At 36.5% G+C, this 18335-nt stretch overlaps 1 protein-coding gene across 1 annotated transcript; it reads left to right on the top strand.

Moving 5' to 3' along the window:
- The first annotated feature begins 5569 nt into the window (after window positions 1-5569).
- On the top strand, window positions 5570-15683 carry LOC18436058 (uncharacterized). Its single transcript, XM_006846085.4, has 2 exons — window positions 5570-6624; window positions 15411-15683. Exon 1 carries the CDS (start codon window positions 5898-5900, stop codon window positions 6231-6233), a length of 336 nt encoding a protein of 111 aa, XP_006846148.1. The 5' UTR covers window positions 5570-5897; the 3' UTR covers window positions 6234-6624; window positions 15411-15683.
- The last annotated feature ends 2652 nt before the right edge of the window (window positions 15684-18335 follow it).

Genomic DNA, 18335 nt, shown 5'->3' with positions numbered 1-18335 from the left:
GAGTCCACTTGCATACTTAAAGTATTTCTAAATCTCTTTAAACATTCGAAAGCAGCAATATCATGTACGCAACATATCACTAAAATTATTAATATGAATTTCACTGAAACCACTAATAATAGTCACTTTCAATAACATTTCAAAAATACCCAGTCAAATATTTTGGGCTCAAATTCCGAAAGGTAGCAGTTCGTAAAGACATTCTAGCATAATTGCCAATCTAGTATGTATAGAAAAACTCTTATAGAAATCCAAGAATACGGAATTAATCTCAATTTATGAGATGTCAATTCGCAAATAAACATTTCACAGACAATGCTATAATCAAATGCAAAAATATCAGTTTTCAAATAATAAGGCAGTCATTTGCACATGAATTTTACAATGTCTAAATATTCAAAAACAGTAGAAAGAAATCTCACAATTTTACTAAAAGCAGAAATATCACATTTATTTCTAATAATTTTACAGTATCTAAAATTCTTTAACAACAAACAACAAAAATAAATTTATTTCTAAGAATTTACAGCATTTAAAATTTCTAATATAGATAAAATATCACAATTTTATTAAATAGATTATTTTTCGATACAATGAGGTCACTTACAGTTGCTCATCAGATTTGATTCATCGGAACCATATATAGGTCTAGACCTTCAAAATGGTCTAAGAGATTCAAGGTTTAGAGTCCCTAAGCTTTACTTTGTACAGTTACTGCTCTCGCCTTTTTATTTTCTTTGGAGGAACTAACCATTGTCAGATGGTCAAGCCCCTTAAAATTGCCGACTACATGGCAGAAGTAAAAATTATATAAGCGAAGGAAGACCTCATTACTAGGCTGTTAAAAAGGGATGGTCGGAGAAAGACTACTCCAAGAGAAACATCAAAGCGTGCTTTTTTGTTATCCTCAGAACTCATACGTATATAAGGGATATAAGGGAGAGGGAGAACAAATTTTTTTTTTTCTAATGATTTACAATATTTAAAATTCCTAACAGTAAATAAAATTTCACAATTTTACTAAAAGTGTATTTTTTTTTTTTCAAAATAATGAGGTCACTTGCGCATAAAATTTATCACACCTAAAATTCATGATAATAAGCAGAAGTAATTATTTCATTTCATTTTTAAAAAGAACGTATTATTTTTCAAGATAATGAAGTCACTTACCTAAAATATTTGAGAGGGAGCTTCCGATAAAAATTCGACTAGAGAGAGGAGCTCACTGTGTTCGTAAGAGGGAGAGCGAGAGTGGAGTTCTGTAAGGCGATGCCCTACCCTTCACCCTATTTAAATCTTTTTAAAACGCCTCCACCTCATGTATGAGGTGTAGCGTAAATGTCCGCCGTTAACACATGAAACCACTAAAGGACGTGGCAATGCAACAAAGCTTAAACCAAATGAAGGTAAAAGCTTTTGAAAGTAGTGATGATCTCTAAAGACCATCATGCTCATATGAACCATCACTTATTGAAAATTTTTTTTTTTTTTTTTTTTTAATTTTAGGATTATTACAATAACGCTGCTATTTCCATGATATAAAACATAGGGACGAATTTTGCCTTGTTGCTGTTACTCCTCTGGTTAGTAATCCAATTTGGAGTCATGATAATCTTAAGGTATATTTCCCTAATACATTTTTGGAGTGACCACATCTCTGAAATTGAGCTTCAGGATAATCATCCTCTTGTTCAATTTCACTACTTTGAGGATTAGTCCTCCATGTTTTTACATTGGTCATTAAAAAGGGGCTACCATATGGTCCTCCATGTTTTTACATAGGTCATTAAAAAGGGGCTACCATATGGCTGCTTTCGTGTTATCTTTTTCTTGTTAGGACCATCGATGTGGCATGTGCATTTCCAGCATCGACAGTTGGGCGCATTTTCAACAAACCCTCGCCCAATCCAGATACCTCGCAGGAGAAGGTAGCTGGATTAATGCATCAGCCACAAAAACACGATGGTAAAATGATCTGAAGACCCTAGGTGGAAGTCGATGTCGCAATGGGCAACAATCCTCTTCGAGTCACTCTCACTTACCACAAGAAACAACAGCAAATCGATGTTCTCGCAAACGAAATGGATGGGCTCCCATATGACAACAGATCCTTCAGCTCACCGCCTAAAAATGGAAGTTTTAGGTTGGGTATTTCCTTACCCAATATCCCAAGATTCGAGCCTCTTACTATTCAGATACCCCGCTCATCGTGAAAGAGTCATATTTCATGAGCAAAGGTCAGCAGTTAGGTCTCATTTCGAGCCTAACATGCCTGGATCCATATCTAGTGCTCAAAGGCCAGAGGCCAAGGCTCCTTTTAAGCCTAACATACCTGGACCCATGTCATGCGTTCATAAGCTGACGATCAGGTCTCATTTTGAACCTAACCTATCGGGGCCCATGACTCTCACTCACTCACAAAGATCGCATATGAGAACTGCCCTCAAGAAGGCACAAGGAGCCCTCAACCAACGTGTTGTTTCTAAAGAACGGGAAGCTGTTCGACTGAATGACACTTTTATGGAAAAAATTTGGACTGGATTTGCAAATTCGGAACCCATAATGGCTTCTGAGGAAGTCAGACATCACATGGGAGATGGTCTCCATGAAATATGCCCATGCAAGATGATAAGGACCACCAAATAAACACAACGAAAAGAAAGGCAGGAGACATTGAGAGGACAAAGTCGCGTTAAACTTTGAAAACATGTTGTCTCTCTCGTCTAATGGCAGACCTCGAACTGTCAAACCTTTAAGGAAGAAAGGGAGCAACAAACAACGTCGAGTTAATACCAAATCTTAATACATCACCCGGAGCGTGACTAAAGCTCAGAAGACCTGGACCGCCCGTAGATGCTCACATGGTAACATTTGAACCAATGGAGATGGCTTCACAAGCGTTAGATAACGAATCATCTGAAACCCCACTGAAATATCCCACAGGACATATGATGATAGCCGGAGGGGCAGATGATCCCCCAACGAAAAGAAAATAAATGGTGCATTTAAGGGTGTAGACACCGGTTCTCGATTGAGGAATCCACGGTGGACTAAAATGTTCCGGGCAAACCACCCTAATACTTGAGCCATTCACACTCACTTTAACCCATCCACAAACTTGAAATATGTTAGAACAATGATCAAGATTATCAAACAGAAGAGCGACGTGGAAGAAGAAGCATCTGTCGCCACTCACAGTGGCACTGGAGCAATTCCGAACTGCGACGACAAGGCAACCAGAAGACAACAACCAGAGAACAACTTGAAAGGAGAGTGAAGGGCCCAGTGCCACTACTAGTGGTGCCGACGCCCCTTGGATTTCCACCTGATCAGTTTGCCTAAAAATGACGGCGGTCTGCATAAGTGACATAAAGCCGAGTAATGATATTTGTCAGTACGGACTGACACATGCTAGGACGGATTGACGTGCCCTCTGACAACGGTATGAGCATACGTGTCGACTTTTGGGTGAACTAGGAAGTGTCCCATCAATTGTCGAAAGTATGATGCATCAGAGTAACTGTCAGAAGCCATCGTCATTCAGAAAGGCACCGAAGGATATCCAAGTAGCGACCCACCTTGATTAGAAGCATCAGAGTATGACACGAGACACTTTTATATATGGAGCAGTTCGAAGTGGTGATACAATGGCGTCAGACCTCGAACATTGCCCACAATGTTGTACCTGATCCAGCCATGTGATAAGAAAGCAATTAAGGCATCATTTATTACCAGGCAATTAATGCTAATTTAGGCAAACCCGGTACTAGTGCCAGTGGCACAGGAGACATTAAAACTAGTGCCCAGAGATGGATGATCAAGATTGCCCCCATAAACTATCTAATGGCTATCTTGAGCCCAATTTGGCCATAAATAAGATACTTGACCTTAGGTTAAGAATGTGATTTTCGCATACCAAGTGCGAAAGCTCTACTTGAGTAAACTTAGAATCAAATCTAAACCTCTACCTAAGCTTCTAAACTCGAACTTTTAACCTATTCGACAACATTTTTATCTTGAAGGCGAGCCTTATAATTAGACCTTCAAGGTCCTCTTCCTCTTACATTCAATTGCCCCGTCTAAACTTGAAAGATTGGGATTGACCGTGCAACCACTTAATATGAATCGGCATTAACTTTGGGTGTTGGGCCTAAGGGCTCGACCTAAGGTCCTACATTTATTTTCTCTTTAATTGCGTGCATGTTATCTATGTTTTCTTCTATTTTCCATCAATGAGCATTTATCAAATGCAACTTTATCACCATGCCCACAAGTCACTTCCAAATTTTCTACAATTACACAAGTGCCCTTCAAACCCTAATTTTAAATTTAAATAAATCATAACCATTGATTTTGAAAACAAACAATCTTAATCATCAAATTCAAATTTTAAAATTCAAGCTGAAATGAGAGGGGCATGCCACCCTTTTTCTCCATCCCTTTCACCCATACTTGCACTCCACTTCATCTTATGAAGTGTCATTTTCAAATGGGATATTACATCATCTTATGTCCTGATGTATTACCTTGTCCTCTCACCTCCAATCACATGCTTATATATATAAAAATCGATTAAGCCTCAAATCATAAAATTTTTAGATTAAAGTTTTTGGAAATTCAAAATCCTACATTCACACATATGTGTACACACATGCCACCACATATGTGGTCTACACATGTGCCACAAAATATTACACATATCATGTTTATATGCACTAACCAAACAAGACCTTCACACCAAAGATCATAAGGCCATCTACATCATGCCCATAGGGCAATGATGTGGTACTCCAGTGGTTGAACATGTGGCTCACATTGGTTACTTGTATGTCACATGCCACACATGGGACTATCCTTATTTGAATTTACCATATAATAAATTTAATAAATCATTTTTCTAAAATAAAATTTCCAATTTTTTTTATAAATTATGATAAATTATTTTTAATCATTTTTCATCAACATATCACAATCTAGCACTTTACACAAATCCAGTTTGGGATATTAGGATCCTACAAGAGGTCTGGCTACATGGCACTCCATTGAGCTAGATACAGAAACCCAAAGTACTGTCTTAGACCAACCCAACGGGCCCCTATGTGTCACACGCTTAAGTCAGGACGTGATTAGACCTATCAAAGTTAACTGATAGGTGGTTGGATTCTCAAGTGTTTAGTGAATCACAGGTGCCCCCCGAGGACATGCACTCTTGTGGATGCGAGGGTCCTCTCTCAACACACATACAGTTCTGATAGGCGGATCATACCTCATCATAATGGCTTCCCAAATTGCGATTGTCCCATGCACACATTGTGAACAAGCTACACATGTCAGGGATTTGGGCTTATGTTCTCTCATAGCCCAATTCAGCTCACACATGGCTTCTCACAAAGAAAATATCTCAAACAAACCGGGATCCACTGATCCCTAAGCCCTTGACTCATACCACATGAGGCACACACATACCAACTCTGATTAGAAGAAACTATCAAACCTCTCAGTTCATGACATGACTCAAGAACCTTGCCTCATGCAATCAGGTTTTTCATCAGCCGATCCAGATCACAATGCGCAAAGACAGCATCTACATTCATGGTCCTCCCTCTATGGCCCAAAATTGTATTGGGAACACACAAGGCCTTGAAAGGCCATAATTCCAAAATTAAGTCTTCTACAACCCATATCCCTAATACAGTTATAGCTGGGGCTCTGTTCGAGGGTGCAAATGCACATTTTGATCCCCTAGATTTCACCGAGGGTTCAAAATACACTGTGATCTCGCGGGAGCATATATTCCTCTTGCCCAGCAGATTTGATCCGTTTGTTCAGCGGCAGAGTGAACTTCAGTTGCAGTTTCAAACACAAAGCCCTAATTTTTCGAACCACTGTGAATTCCCATGGAAAATGGAGACGATTGGCTTGCTCTTGATAAAGCTTACCATTTCCTCTTCTGCTTCTTTATCGTAGTTTTTGTCTCGCAAATGGCTAAATTTAGCAGAAACCCTCTAGTAAGAAGAAGGGGCATTTGGCTTGGATCACTGCTATCTTTAGTTGCAGGAGCTGCAAAGGAAATTGGAGATGAAATGGGTTATTGGCATTCAGCAGGAGGTTCTCTAAAAGATGGAGTTGCAGATATTGCAGGCGTTTTATTGGCTTCTTCTTCTCTTTTCCTCTTGGAATCGATGCGAAAACCAATGGGTTTGGGCCAAAATCAAGGCGTTTTGATGGTCTAGTTTTTGGTGCAACAGGCGTTGTTAAATCTATCTGGAGTTGTTTGAGAAAGCGAGATTCAATACCCAAATGAGGGACAGTTTTGGTGGTATATTTGTGTCTGCGAAGTGTTTGGCTAAATTTAACGGAGAAAAGTTGAATTGGAATATCACAGCTACTGGTTCTGTCACCTGAGTTATTGCTTGCCTACACCAATGAAACTAAGAAACCTCTTTTCTCTAGTTATTGTCGAATCGACGAAAAAAACAAGGGAATTAGCCCAAAATCAAGGAGTATTGATGGGGTAATTGCTGGTGCAAAATTTCGTTCTAGACTTATAAGTATTTGTGCTGGGTCAATTATCTGGAAATCGTTCAGGAACAGAGATTTCATAGCTACTGGATCTGACATTCGGTAAGTTTGGGGTTAACCCCTCTCTCTCTCTCTCATATGTTGTCATTTATTTTAGGAAATGTATAGAAGACTGTTTACTTTTGGTATAATGAGTTCATAATTGCTGCATTAGATGTTAAATGTAGTAATTGGAAATGTGTCATTGATTAGGCACAAAGTCCAAAATAAAATTTTCAAACTATTATAACATACTTCAATCTATTAAATTTCACATCTAATGGTTAAGAGTGATTATTACTTCCATACACTAAAAGTGAATGGTGTTATTGTACACAATCTCTTGATTTTGTTGTTTCATGCCTTCGATTTGGCTTTGCATATTTTCTTTTGCCTATTTGACCTTTTAGTTTTCATTTATCTTTTTAGATTTAGTTTTCAATGATCTTTAATGCAGTATGTGTGTAATTATTTGATCGAAAACCATTTTAACCAGAAAGATGATAGATTTGCAGAGAATAAAAGAGCAACAAGAAATGTGTTTTTTGAAGTGAATTGACCCAACAATCCAAAGACATTATTCAGAGAAACCATGGCTTAAGGATGAGATAGTAATTGAACAACATAATACTAATGTATTTTTGGCTAGACAATATGATAATAATGTATACATATTTCTTAGCTACATTTATCGATAAGTGGATGGAGAGATACTCGGATTTATGATCCATTTTACTAGTACTTAAAAAGCAATCATTGCTTCATGTGGGTGATGTCACATCTCATGTAGATGATGTTATCCTCAACCATAGTTAATAAATGCTTATTTTTCTTTTAAGAATTTTTACTTTACCCCTTATTAATTACCTATAATACCCTAGACAAAAAAGTTACTATATGGTGTGTTAAGAGTCTCAAGGGTCCATTAATGTTGAGTACCTTAAGAAAATACTCATATGTATGAGTACCCTAACATAAACCATATATTATATATATATTATACATTAATGTATATGTGGTTGGAAGTAGTTCGGAAAGATATGGGAACTTATGGCCTCACTGAGGATATGGCCTTGAATAGAACAAAATAGCGGACCAAGATTCGTATAACTCCAATTAATTAGGAAAAAGCTATGATGATGATGATACTTGTATGTATACACACACAAACACACATACATGTATGTATGTATATATGCTAAAATTCATAATTATTAATCTCTTAAAACTCTATCTGTTTGTCAGGAATGGCTTGTCTCTTTCTATCTCCCTCTCTCAAGCCATCTATATATATACATACACTCAAATCAACCACTATTGCTCGTTGTTGACATTTTCTTGTACTAAATTGGCACTATAAAAGTGATTAAAAAAAATCTAATATTCCTTGAAAAATATGGTAGACAGAAAAAAAAGGTAAAATGAGAATCTACATTTAGGGATAAACAAACAAACAAAATTATAATAAACCATATGTTATGTAGTTTGAAAGTGGGGGGAGGGGGGAGGAGATCATGTCACTAATGATTCTATCATAATCCACATCTACTCATAAAGTATTACCCTCCTCAAAATTCTCAATAATCTTCCCATGTTTCATTTACAATTCTATCTTGCAAATTGCTAGCAGCTTGCCACACTGCTCTCATAGCTTCATTTCCCAAGGAGTTGGAGTCATCTCTTAAAGGGTTGCTTTTCCATCTCTTTGTCATATTCTTTTTATGACTAGTTGCCTCCACCTATGTCAATTCAGATCAAGTCATGTAGGGTGCAGAATGCCATGACTAACATGACTTGTGTTTCTAATGGATACAAAACAAGTTTTTTGGGTGTAGAAAAATGCTTCTTTAACACCCCAATTGTTCCCCTGATAGCAATGCATATATAATAATGTCGAGGATTGAATAGCTCCATTGCATTTTAAGGAGCTAGGGAACTACTACCAAGTTCCATCAAATGATAATGAACACCTCTATATAGAGCAGTAAGACCTAAGACATTCGAATGTCCAATGTCCGCGAGGAGTATTTTCCCTTATTGAAAAATTAGAATCGAAATCCATTTGGTTGATATCAATAGATGCGTATTTAATGTGGAAGCATAAAAATTAGTCTCCAATGTTATGTATAACCATTGAATCTGTTGCCGATCCCTCCCAACTTGTGCGAACATCCAAGAATCATAGGTCAAAATTACACATTGTTCTTACCATTCATCAAAGTAAGGATATGTCTGCCATCAATGGCACCAATGCAATCCTTCCAAAGAGATAAGTCCCCTTTTTAGATTGCAATTAAGATTACTGCATTTAATGTCATATATCAGATAAATTTGGAAATTAGTTTTTTGTCGTAATGTTGGGGTAAAATATGAATGATTAAGAATTTCTAGAGAGTTATTACTAAGTAGGAGACGAACGTAGTGACGCAAGAGTTCACCAATTCATTAGGAACCTTTGTGAAGTATTACTATTGTTTGGCCAGAATGTACGAAATGCTCTTGAACATTATAGTTGCCTGCACCACATCCACCATTGTGTAACAATCTAACAGCTTGCTCTTCAATATTGTTAATATAATCATCTTTAAGGAACCTAGAATATGTATGATATCACATATATAAAAAATTCAGTCATCATAGTTAAAGTTGTTCGCTACGCCATATTCACATCCCTTAATTGATAACCTTTAAACGCTATCCAACAGCTCTAGGAGATGAGTCATGACATCGCCTTATATTCCTTTAAAGCATATAATATCCTGCTATGGTAGTAATATGATGAGTTAAAGAAGAATCTACTTATTAGGAACTCCCTGGTCACTATTGCTATTGGAGCAAGATATAATGAGCTCTACTTGAATAAACGGTCATGCCCTGACTCATCTTTTAGAGTTCTCGGTGCCTTAAGGAGTTATCAATCATAGGGAACCAAGTACAATGTCATAAACAATTTTGACAGGAGCAACCAATTCTTTTAAAATTGTTAATTGTATTATGTATAAGATAAAGGGGTTACAAGGGGTATCTAGATACAAGAAAAGGCTACCCTTAGTTGGGTTCCGTATACAAAAACGCAGAAGGGGCCCAAAAAATCCTAACAATCTATACAATTGGTGATTGTGTTCTTTTCTATTATGAATAGCAATTGTATGACCAATCATTGTGGGTATAATGGTAGATGCTTGAGACCAAGTTACTATAATTTTAGGGGGTTGGTAACCAAAAAAATGGATAGGCGACCCTGCTATGGGATTGTTTAAAGCAGCCTTCCTAGCTAATAGGTCAGCTTCAGCATTGGCTTCCCTCCAAATGTCTAACCAGGATACCGAGAGAGAGCCGTTGATATCCAAATTTCGTCGAAAATATGAGCCAAGCACCATGGGCAAGAACATTGAGAAGTAGCCCACACGACCGTGTTCTTTGAATCCCCTTCAACCTGAAGGACATGGCCCCAATTAGGATCGAACTTTCTGAGTCCCATGAGGAGAGCAAGGCCCTCGGCTAGAGTAGAGTCTGCATGTTTGATGGGGGTGGAGAAGGAGAGGAGAGTGTGCTGGTGTGGGATTTGAAAATGCGACCAACTCCTGAGGGGCCAGGGCTGCTGAGAGAGCAACCATCAAAGTTTAATTTGATGTTGCCTACCTCAGGTGGTCTCCACAGTTAGGATCGAGCCTCCTAGTTCTGGGAGAAGTTCGCCTGTGAGAAGTGTTTAAAGAATGGTGGTATGTGGCCCAAAAGGTGACAAGGTCTAGAATCTTGTCAAAGCATCGTTGACCTGAGCATCTTCCCGCCTAAAAGTTCTATTGTTGCGTTCTAACCAGGTGACCCAAACTAAGGCTGCTAGGGCTGCTCTTCAAAGTGCGAGACCAGATTTAGATCAAGGGGAATTGAGAGATGTGGAGAAGAGGTGAGGTATTGATGCAAGGGGAACCCAAGTCCAATCAAAGAGGGCAACAAATTAGACTAAAGGGAGGTGACAAAGTCACAGGATAGAAAAAGATGGTTATTGGTTCCTCGGCTGTGGTGCACATGACACACCTATTGGGTAATGGAATGCCTCTAACTTGGATTTGGTCAATGGTGAGGGATAAGACGAGCCATAGGAAGGCCTGAATTTGGGAGGCGTGAAGGGGAACTAGGCTTTAGTCGTGATAGAGGGGTGCTGGTAGGGAGAGTATATATACATGTCCTAAAGCATGTCAATATATTCAAGATATTGCCTTGGAGACATCAGTTTTATGATCTGAGGCATTGGTGACAAAAACTTTTGTTATATTTATTTTCTGGATATAGAGAAAGAGAGTAACAAACCTAAGTTACTTATACATCACTCCTTTACAGGGAGAGAGAAACCTACTGTAAAGAAAGAAGGAAAGAAGGCTTCAACAGGATTCCAAAACTTATGCTACAAGAAAATATGGATAGAGAGAAAGATTTTACTAAAACCAAGAAACGAGAGAAAAATTTTTAGAGATAGTGAGAAAGAATCCTGTTGAATAGAAACATCCCATTTCTACTATGGGAGCATCCCACCTTCCACCAGAGGAGGGAGGCTAAATTTTTTACGTGACCAGAGGACGCCAAATTTTCCACCAGAGGACGAAGGCTAAATTTTCCACCAAAGGAGGGAGAGGGAACCTTCCCGTGCCAATATTTTGATGGAGAAACGCTAACCTTCCTGTCCCAATATTTTGATGAAGAAACACTAACCCGCAAGTTAGCGTTTTTCCAAATTTTCTAAAATTCAAGTCAGACCTGTTTTTTTTGGATTCCATTTTTGGGGTGATATTCAAATATTATATAATCTATTTTGATGTTATCAAACACCTCTTTGATCAAATCAAATTAGGAAACTTCAAGATCTTGCAATATTCTAAAATATCCTAATATTGTGGGCCTATCAAACAGAGATATTAGGATATTTTAGAATATTGCAAGATCTTGAAGTTTCCTAATTTGATTTGGTCAAAGAGGTGCTTGATAACGGCACAGGCCTATCAAATAGAGATATTAGGATATTTTAGAATGTTGCAAGATCTTAAAGTTTCTTAATTTGATTTGGTCAAAGAGGTGTTTGATAACGCCACAACAGATTACATAATATTTGAATATCACCCCTGAACAGAATCCCAAAAACAGGTTTGACTTAATTTTAGAAATTTGGAAAAAAGCTAACCCCCAATATCACCCAAAAACAGAATCCCAAAAAACAAGTCTGATTTGAATTTTAGAAAATTTGGAAAAAAGCTAACTTGCGGGTTAGCGTTTTTCCATCAAAATATTGGAAAGTTGCCTCAAAAAATTTAGCCTCCCTCCTCTGGTCACTTCAAAATTTAGCCTTCCTTCTCTAGTGGAAGGTGGGACGCCCCCATGGTGGAAGTGGGATGCTTCTATTCAACAGGATTATCTCTCTATCTCTAAACCTTTTTCTCTCTGGTTTCTTGGTTTAAGTAAAATCTTTCTCTCTCCATATTTTTTTGTAGCATAAGTTTGGCGGTTGAGATGAGGATGCGCAAAGTTTAATGGTTGGTGCTTTGGAATCCTGTGGAAGCCTTTTTGCCTTCTTTCTTTATGGTAGGTTTCTCTCTCCATGTAAAGAAGTCATGTATAAGTAACTTAGCTTTGTTACTCTCTTTCTGTATATTCAGAAAATAAATATAACAAAAGCTTTTGTTAAACACTTACCCTCAATCTACTCCAATGCCTCAGATCATAAAACTAATGTCTCCAAGGCCTTAATATCTTGAATATATTGATATGCTTCAGGACATGTATTTGTATGTATGATCTTGTAACCCTTAATTACATCCTATTTGATTAACATAATGATCTTGTAAGCCTTACAATTGTTTACTACTTTGGATTTTATTTGAGTGAATGAATAGCCAGCTTTTAGTGGCCTTATTTACTCCTCCCTCATTGTGCCGTTTCTTTTTGACAAAAAACTGCTCTGATTTTTGTTCATAGAATTTGAATCCCACATGGTTTTCTTCACTCTCTCCATGGTCTTGGTGTGTTAAATGCATATTTTGTTTCACATTATGTTGGTTGGTCTCTCTCTCTATATTAAACTGGTTGTATTACAGCTTGCATCCAATTTGTGCCTTGAGGATCCAACATAGTGTAACGGCTTGCATCCAATTCGTGCTTTGAGAATGCAACACAAGCCCTCTATGGTGATTTTGTTACAAATCAAATATGTGCTTCATGAAAAACATACAATTTATTGTGAATGTCTTCCAAACAGTCAAATATCTTAAATCTTTGAAAATTCTAAAATACAGGTAGATAGTCAAACATGCACAAAAAGATACATATCATGATAATATATAATTTAGATATATGAAAAGCAGGCAATGCCTTTAGTCAGATTTCTAAAAATTTGAATATTCTAATCCTGTTTTGTCAAACTGACCCTAAAAATTTGGTTCAAGAAATCATGATGTTTAAAAGTATGCAATTATGATGTTCAAGAGCATTTCCAACATTCTTCTAAAACAAGTAATAAATATTTTGTGGAGGTTCTAGATGAATGTGTGAACTCTCACATGACCATGTGTTTGCCATTGGCTTACACCCTCTGGAAATCCCCATGCAACCCTGATTTTAATCCTACTTTAAGATAACAAATTAATTCTCATATTTATATAGATATTTTATTATAATTCCACTTTGTTTATCACTTTTGGTAGATTGTCATTCTTTTATAGTATATTACATCTTTTCAAGGAGATTATTCTTATTACTTTTATAATATCATATCATTGCCTGAAGAGAATGTCAACAATGAGAAATATTGGTTTATTTGAGTGGTATGTACAGAAAGCGATGGTTTGAGGGAGAGAGAGGGAGAGAACTAACTCATTCAATTGAAATTGTATACAGTGGACATTAAACATTGACAACAATAGAGAGAGAGAGAGACGATGAAAATGGATATAGCTTATAAGTAAATTGACAAATTTATTAGTTTCGATTATAAATAGAAAATCCGACTAGGTAGAATTATAATTTAAGTTAAGACAAACATACAAATTATAAAATCAAACAATATAAAATTGCAGTTTAATCAGACCATTCAAACCCCATCTCAGCAAACTGCAGTTTGGTCATATTCGAAAGTGGTAAAAAATAATTTGAAACTTGAACACCATTTCATGTAATTTGACAATAAAACAAGCCCTAAATATATTTTGGTGAATGGGAAATTCTCTTGAGTAGAATCGCCACCAATTCCAATTGGAGCCTCTACTTTATATTTCAGTCCAATTAGAACTTAAAATTCAAGCACCTTAAGAAATTGAACTGTAATTGGCCAAATTCCAATTTGGTTTGAATTGGAATTAATTTGTACTTTGGTGGTAAATAAAACAGGCATCAGACTGTTGTCATGTGTAGGCATCCTTCAAGTATAGATTCCTTTTACATTCTTCTCAGTCCGTACTCTTTTTTACTCTCTCTTACTCTTCCCTTGGCATATACCATTCTCAACAAATGAAAATCAGGACAAGTCCCTAACTGGGGCAGGGGATAAATGTGGTGTCAGCTTAACTCCAATTATAACCATGAGCAGTGCATGATTGAGCAATATGGAACCAAGCTTGTGAAGCTTGTGTCGAATTACAAGACATCTCATGCATAACTCAATAAGTTGGGGCCTTCTAATTCTGCTCTATAGTTGTCATTGTGTGAAAGATTAGGTTGAATTGTTCTATAGTTTGGCCCTGGCTTTGCATAGTTGGATTTAATTGCTGTATCAGCTATTGCTTTTTCTTTCCAACTCTGCATTTCTCAACTTTTCACTTCTCTTGTTCCACCACAGAGGTGGTTGTCAGAAACCTATTATAAGGTTGACATGAAATTAAACAATCTATTATGTCTGTATTGTTGATATTTCATACTAGTGTAAACCTATGCTTATATTGTAACATAAATTGGATTCTTTAATATCCTTCGGGATTCCTGTATCTGTGCATGTTTTCGCTTCTTTGTTGTTATTTAGCATTATGAAACGAGTATGGAAGTGTAATATTAAGAATTGCCACCAGGCTTATGAAACACATCTTTCTACATCACTAAAAATCTTTAATACGCTCTTTCGGGAGAGTACATCATGAGTTTTACTGCTGAAGATGCACTTCGCATGAATATCCTATCACTCTTTGATACATAAATTTGTCATTGGGAGCCAAAACAGGTTTATACATGGGTATTGAGCTGCCTATGCTCTCGCTCACTAGAAACATGTTTTTCTCATAAACAGCAACCATTTTTAAGGGTTTTTGCACCATAAACAAATGTGTGCCTTTCTTGCTCAAGATTTAGATCTTTTCCACTATATACTTCCGATTTAGATTGCATTATGCTTTGTCTACTTTTATCTTCTTACGTGATCTGCTGAGTGCTACTTAACCTGATTCTAAACCATAGTCTGAGCCCATTACCTCTTTTCTTCCATTTGGGACCCCATCTTAATAGGAAATATGCAGTCTTAATTGAGGGGCAATGCTTCAAGAAGGTAGTAAAGTTTTGCCATTCATTGGTTTTAAATTGTAGTACTGAAGAGTTCAGGTTGGAAGGGATGCTAGGAGATATGGCAGTCCTGAAAGACCAAATGATATACAATTGTTCCCACAAACAAAAATGCTGAATGCCAATGTTTTTTGGATCTGTAGGTTTCATAATATATTTTAGGGCTTATTAAGCGAAAAAATATGTAAGATATATTTTTTAAGAAATTAAACCTTCAAATTTTTATTTTTGAGTTTAGCCCTCCTTGCTCCATGTGGCCCTCTTTAGATTGGTAAATGACGAACTTGTCCTTAAAAGCGCGAACTTGATTTTGGCAGGGTTTCAAACGACATGGAGAACTCTGTTTTCAGGCAACCCAAAAGGGGAAAGGAGTACGAGGTTGTGGAGACTTTTAGGAGATCTTTTCCTAAAATTCCAGGCAAAAATCGATTCATCTGGTCTTCTCTCTAGATTTGTCTCTCTCCCTTCATATGATACCATCTTTCTTTTTGGAGAGCAAACAACGATGACGATGACCATCTCCTGCTCTCAACAACTGTACTAATGCCAGACACCCATCTTCCATAAATGCAATATTTCTTTGGTCTTTATTCGCCGCCGTTGAATATGTCATCTACTCACCATAAACATCTCCATCTGTTGCCATAAGCAAGTTACTGTCCCTGCGGCAAACATGGATGACCCACACATACGAACTCAATCCGTCTAATTGGAAGGGGACAAAATTTTGGAAAGGCTAGAAATTGCTAGTTGATGGTAAGCTTTTGCATAAGTTCTAATTTTCTACCCTAATTCTCTGAAAATATTTTTGGACTTTAGGGTTTGGAGCACATCTTGATTCCTCAATCCCATGAAATTTGGAGAGTTTTTGCTCTCATACCAGTTATCATAAGATAGGGCTTGACTGTACAATGATTACATCAGACATTGCAGAAATTGGGTTCCCCAGAGATTATAGAGGTCATAAGATATGTCATTGTGTATATGTCACAGCTAATTTCATATTCTTTAGTAAATTTTAATTCAAAGATTGCTCCCTTAGGGGCATTTTCATGCAGGTCCGTGTTTTTTCCAGCCATTTTTTCCCAAACTCGAACCAATTTTGGGAATTCTTTTCCAGGCATCAGAAAACTTCTTCATGACAATATTCCCAAACTCAGACCAATTTTGGGATTTTTTTCCAGGCATCAGAAAACTTCTTCACGACAATCTTCAAAGACCCTTTATTGCCAAAAAAAACCCATTCACTGATTTTGAAAACACCATGTGGGACGGTGGTCCAAAGTCAAAAACTCAAAATGGTTTGATAGGGCTGCAGCCCTATCAAAGTAGAGCCTTACCTCACAACTCATTCAAATTACAATTCAAGCATTGAAAAATATTTACATCAATCATTTTGACTTGAACACTATTATTGTGAAAATAAAATACAATTTTAAGCTCTAAAAATAGTGTATATTCTAACAAACTATCTAGATCGTCCATTTGCCCTAAAACTAAATGTTCTCTTATATGCATGATTTGAACCATTTTTTTAGTTTCAAATTTTATTGTTGGCATTAGAAATTGATTTTTAGAGAGATTTCCTTTGTCAAAAGTGCTTTCTGAAAAAGGATTTGAGGTGAGGCTTTACTTTGGTTTCATAAAGCCTAGGCCTTATAGAAACCTTATTGTTCTCCTAAAAAGAATATCCCTCATTCTCTTTTTCTTAAAAACCGTATATTTTATTCACAAAATCACTAAGGGCATGTTTGTTTTTTAAAAGTATTCTTTAAGATTTTGAAAAAGTTCCGCGTTTATTTCACACTTTCCATGAATAATATATATAATGTAATAAATAATAATATAAATGTAATAAATAAATAATATATTTATTATATTAAATAAATAATATATAATATTTCGCTTATAAATTTTTAATAATTAATGATTAGCTACAAAAGGATTTTTTTAAGTGAATGAGACAGTTAAAAACAAGAAGTCCCTATTTTTATTTTTTTTTTTGTCTTTTTTAGTACTATCAGGGAAATTATAGTTAGGGGCTCTTCCCTTAGGGTTTCAAGTTAGAACCTCTAGTCTCAGTCTAGTCTCACAACAAACTGTGGTCTAATCCCAATAGCTATAGCCTATAGGTCCTTCGTCCATCAGTCGGTAGCTCAGATGGGTGGCCTGATTGATGGACGAGGTCACCATACTCAAGAAGTCATGGACCAGCCGAGATGCCAAGGATCAAAGTGCAAGAACCAATTCACTGGCACAAGGGGTGCGAAGGCATAATTAGTAGATTTCTTTGAGGATTTGCTTGCTCAGGAGAATGAGGTTGATTTTCATTTGGCAGACCAATTTCTTCCTTCTACTCTTCTAACTCCGCAGCAACAAGAAAAGCTCATTGCAGATGTTATCTTGGAAGAAATCAAAACATGTTTTTGGGATAATGAGAAATGAGAGTGCCCCGGGCTCATATGGTTTTAATGCGGAATTGACAAATTCAGTAGGGAGATCATCAAAAAAAGATCTATTTGCAGTCTTACAGGATCTTTTTACAAGGGGTAAATTAATAATATAAATATTATATACATAATATATAAATATCTTATATTATACTATATATTATATATTATATTAGGTTATATATGTTATATATTTATATTTATATTGTTAATATGTATATGTTATCAAACACAGTACTCAAAACTTATTTAAACCTTTCAGAATAAACCATTCAATTTTTAAAAAAACTTTCCAGAAAATATCTTTCAGAAAAACAGACATGCCCTAAAAGAAATGGATTTTGATCTCCAAATACTCATCCATCAAGGTGGAGAATCAAGAGTCAATATTATCGATAAATAGAGATAATTGGATAATTTTGGGTCAAATGCCTATGCTATTTTGATTGTAGGAATAAACATGTAATTTGGCTGTTTGGGATTTGCTAACTCTTTTCACCTAGACTCTGTTTAAAATCTGGATCGTTGGGTGAGCTGGCTTGTTAATGGGTTGATTAGGATTGGCGATTTAATTTGGATTGGTGATTTTCTTCGTTGATTTCGAGAATATTAAAATAATAAAAAATTAAAAATTCAAAGGTAAAGTAGATGCAAAACGAGCAATTCAGCCCGATTTGGGTCACCTGGTACTCACGCGATTTTATGACAGAAGAGGTCAAGTCTCTAGAAATTAGACAAATTTGCAGTTCTGGTTTGAAATAGAGTCAGTCTCCCACTCGAGGGAGAGATTAC

The sequence above is a fragment of the Amborella trichopoda genome, chromosome 8, assembly GCF_054954075.1.
Source record: "Amborella trichopoda isolate Santa Cruz 75 chromosome 8, AtrichopodaSantaCruz75HAP2 v2.0, whole genome shotgun sequence".
Taxonomy (NCBI): Eukaryota; Viridiplantae; Streptophyta; class Magnoliopsida; order Amborellales; family Amborellaceae; genus Amborella; species Amborella trichopoda.
Note: the sequence above shows the minus strand (reverse complement) of the source record. Positions and strands in the feature narration are given on the sequence as shown.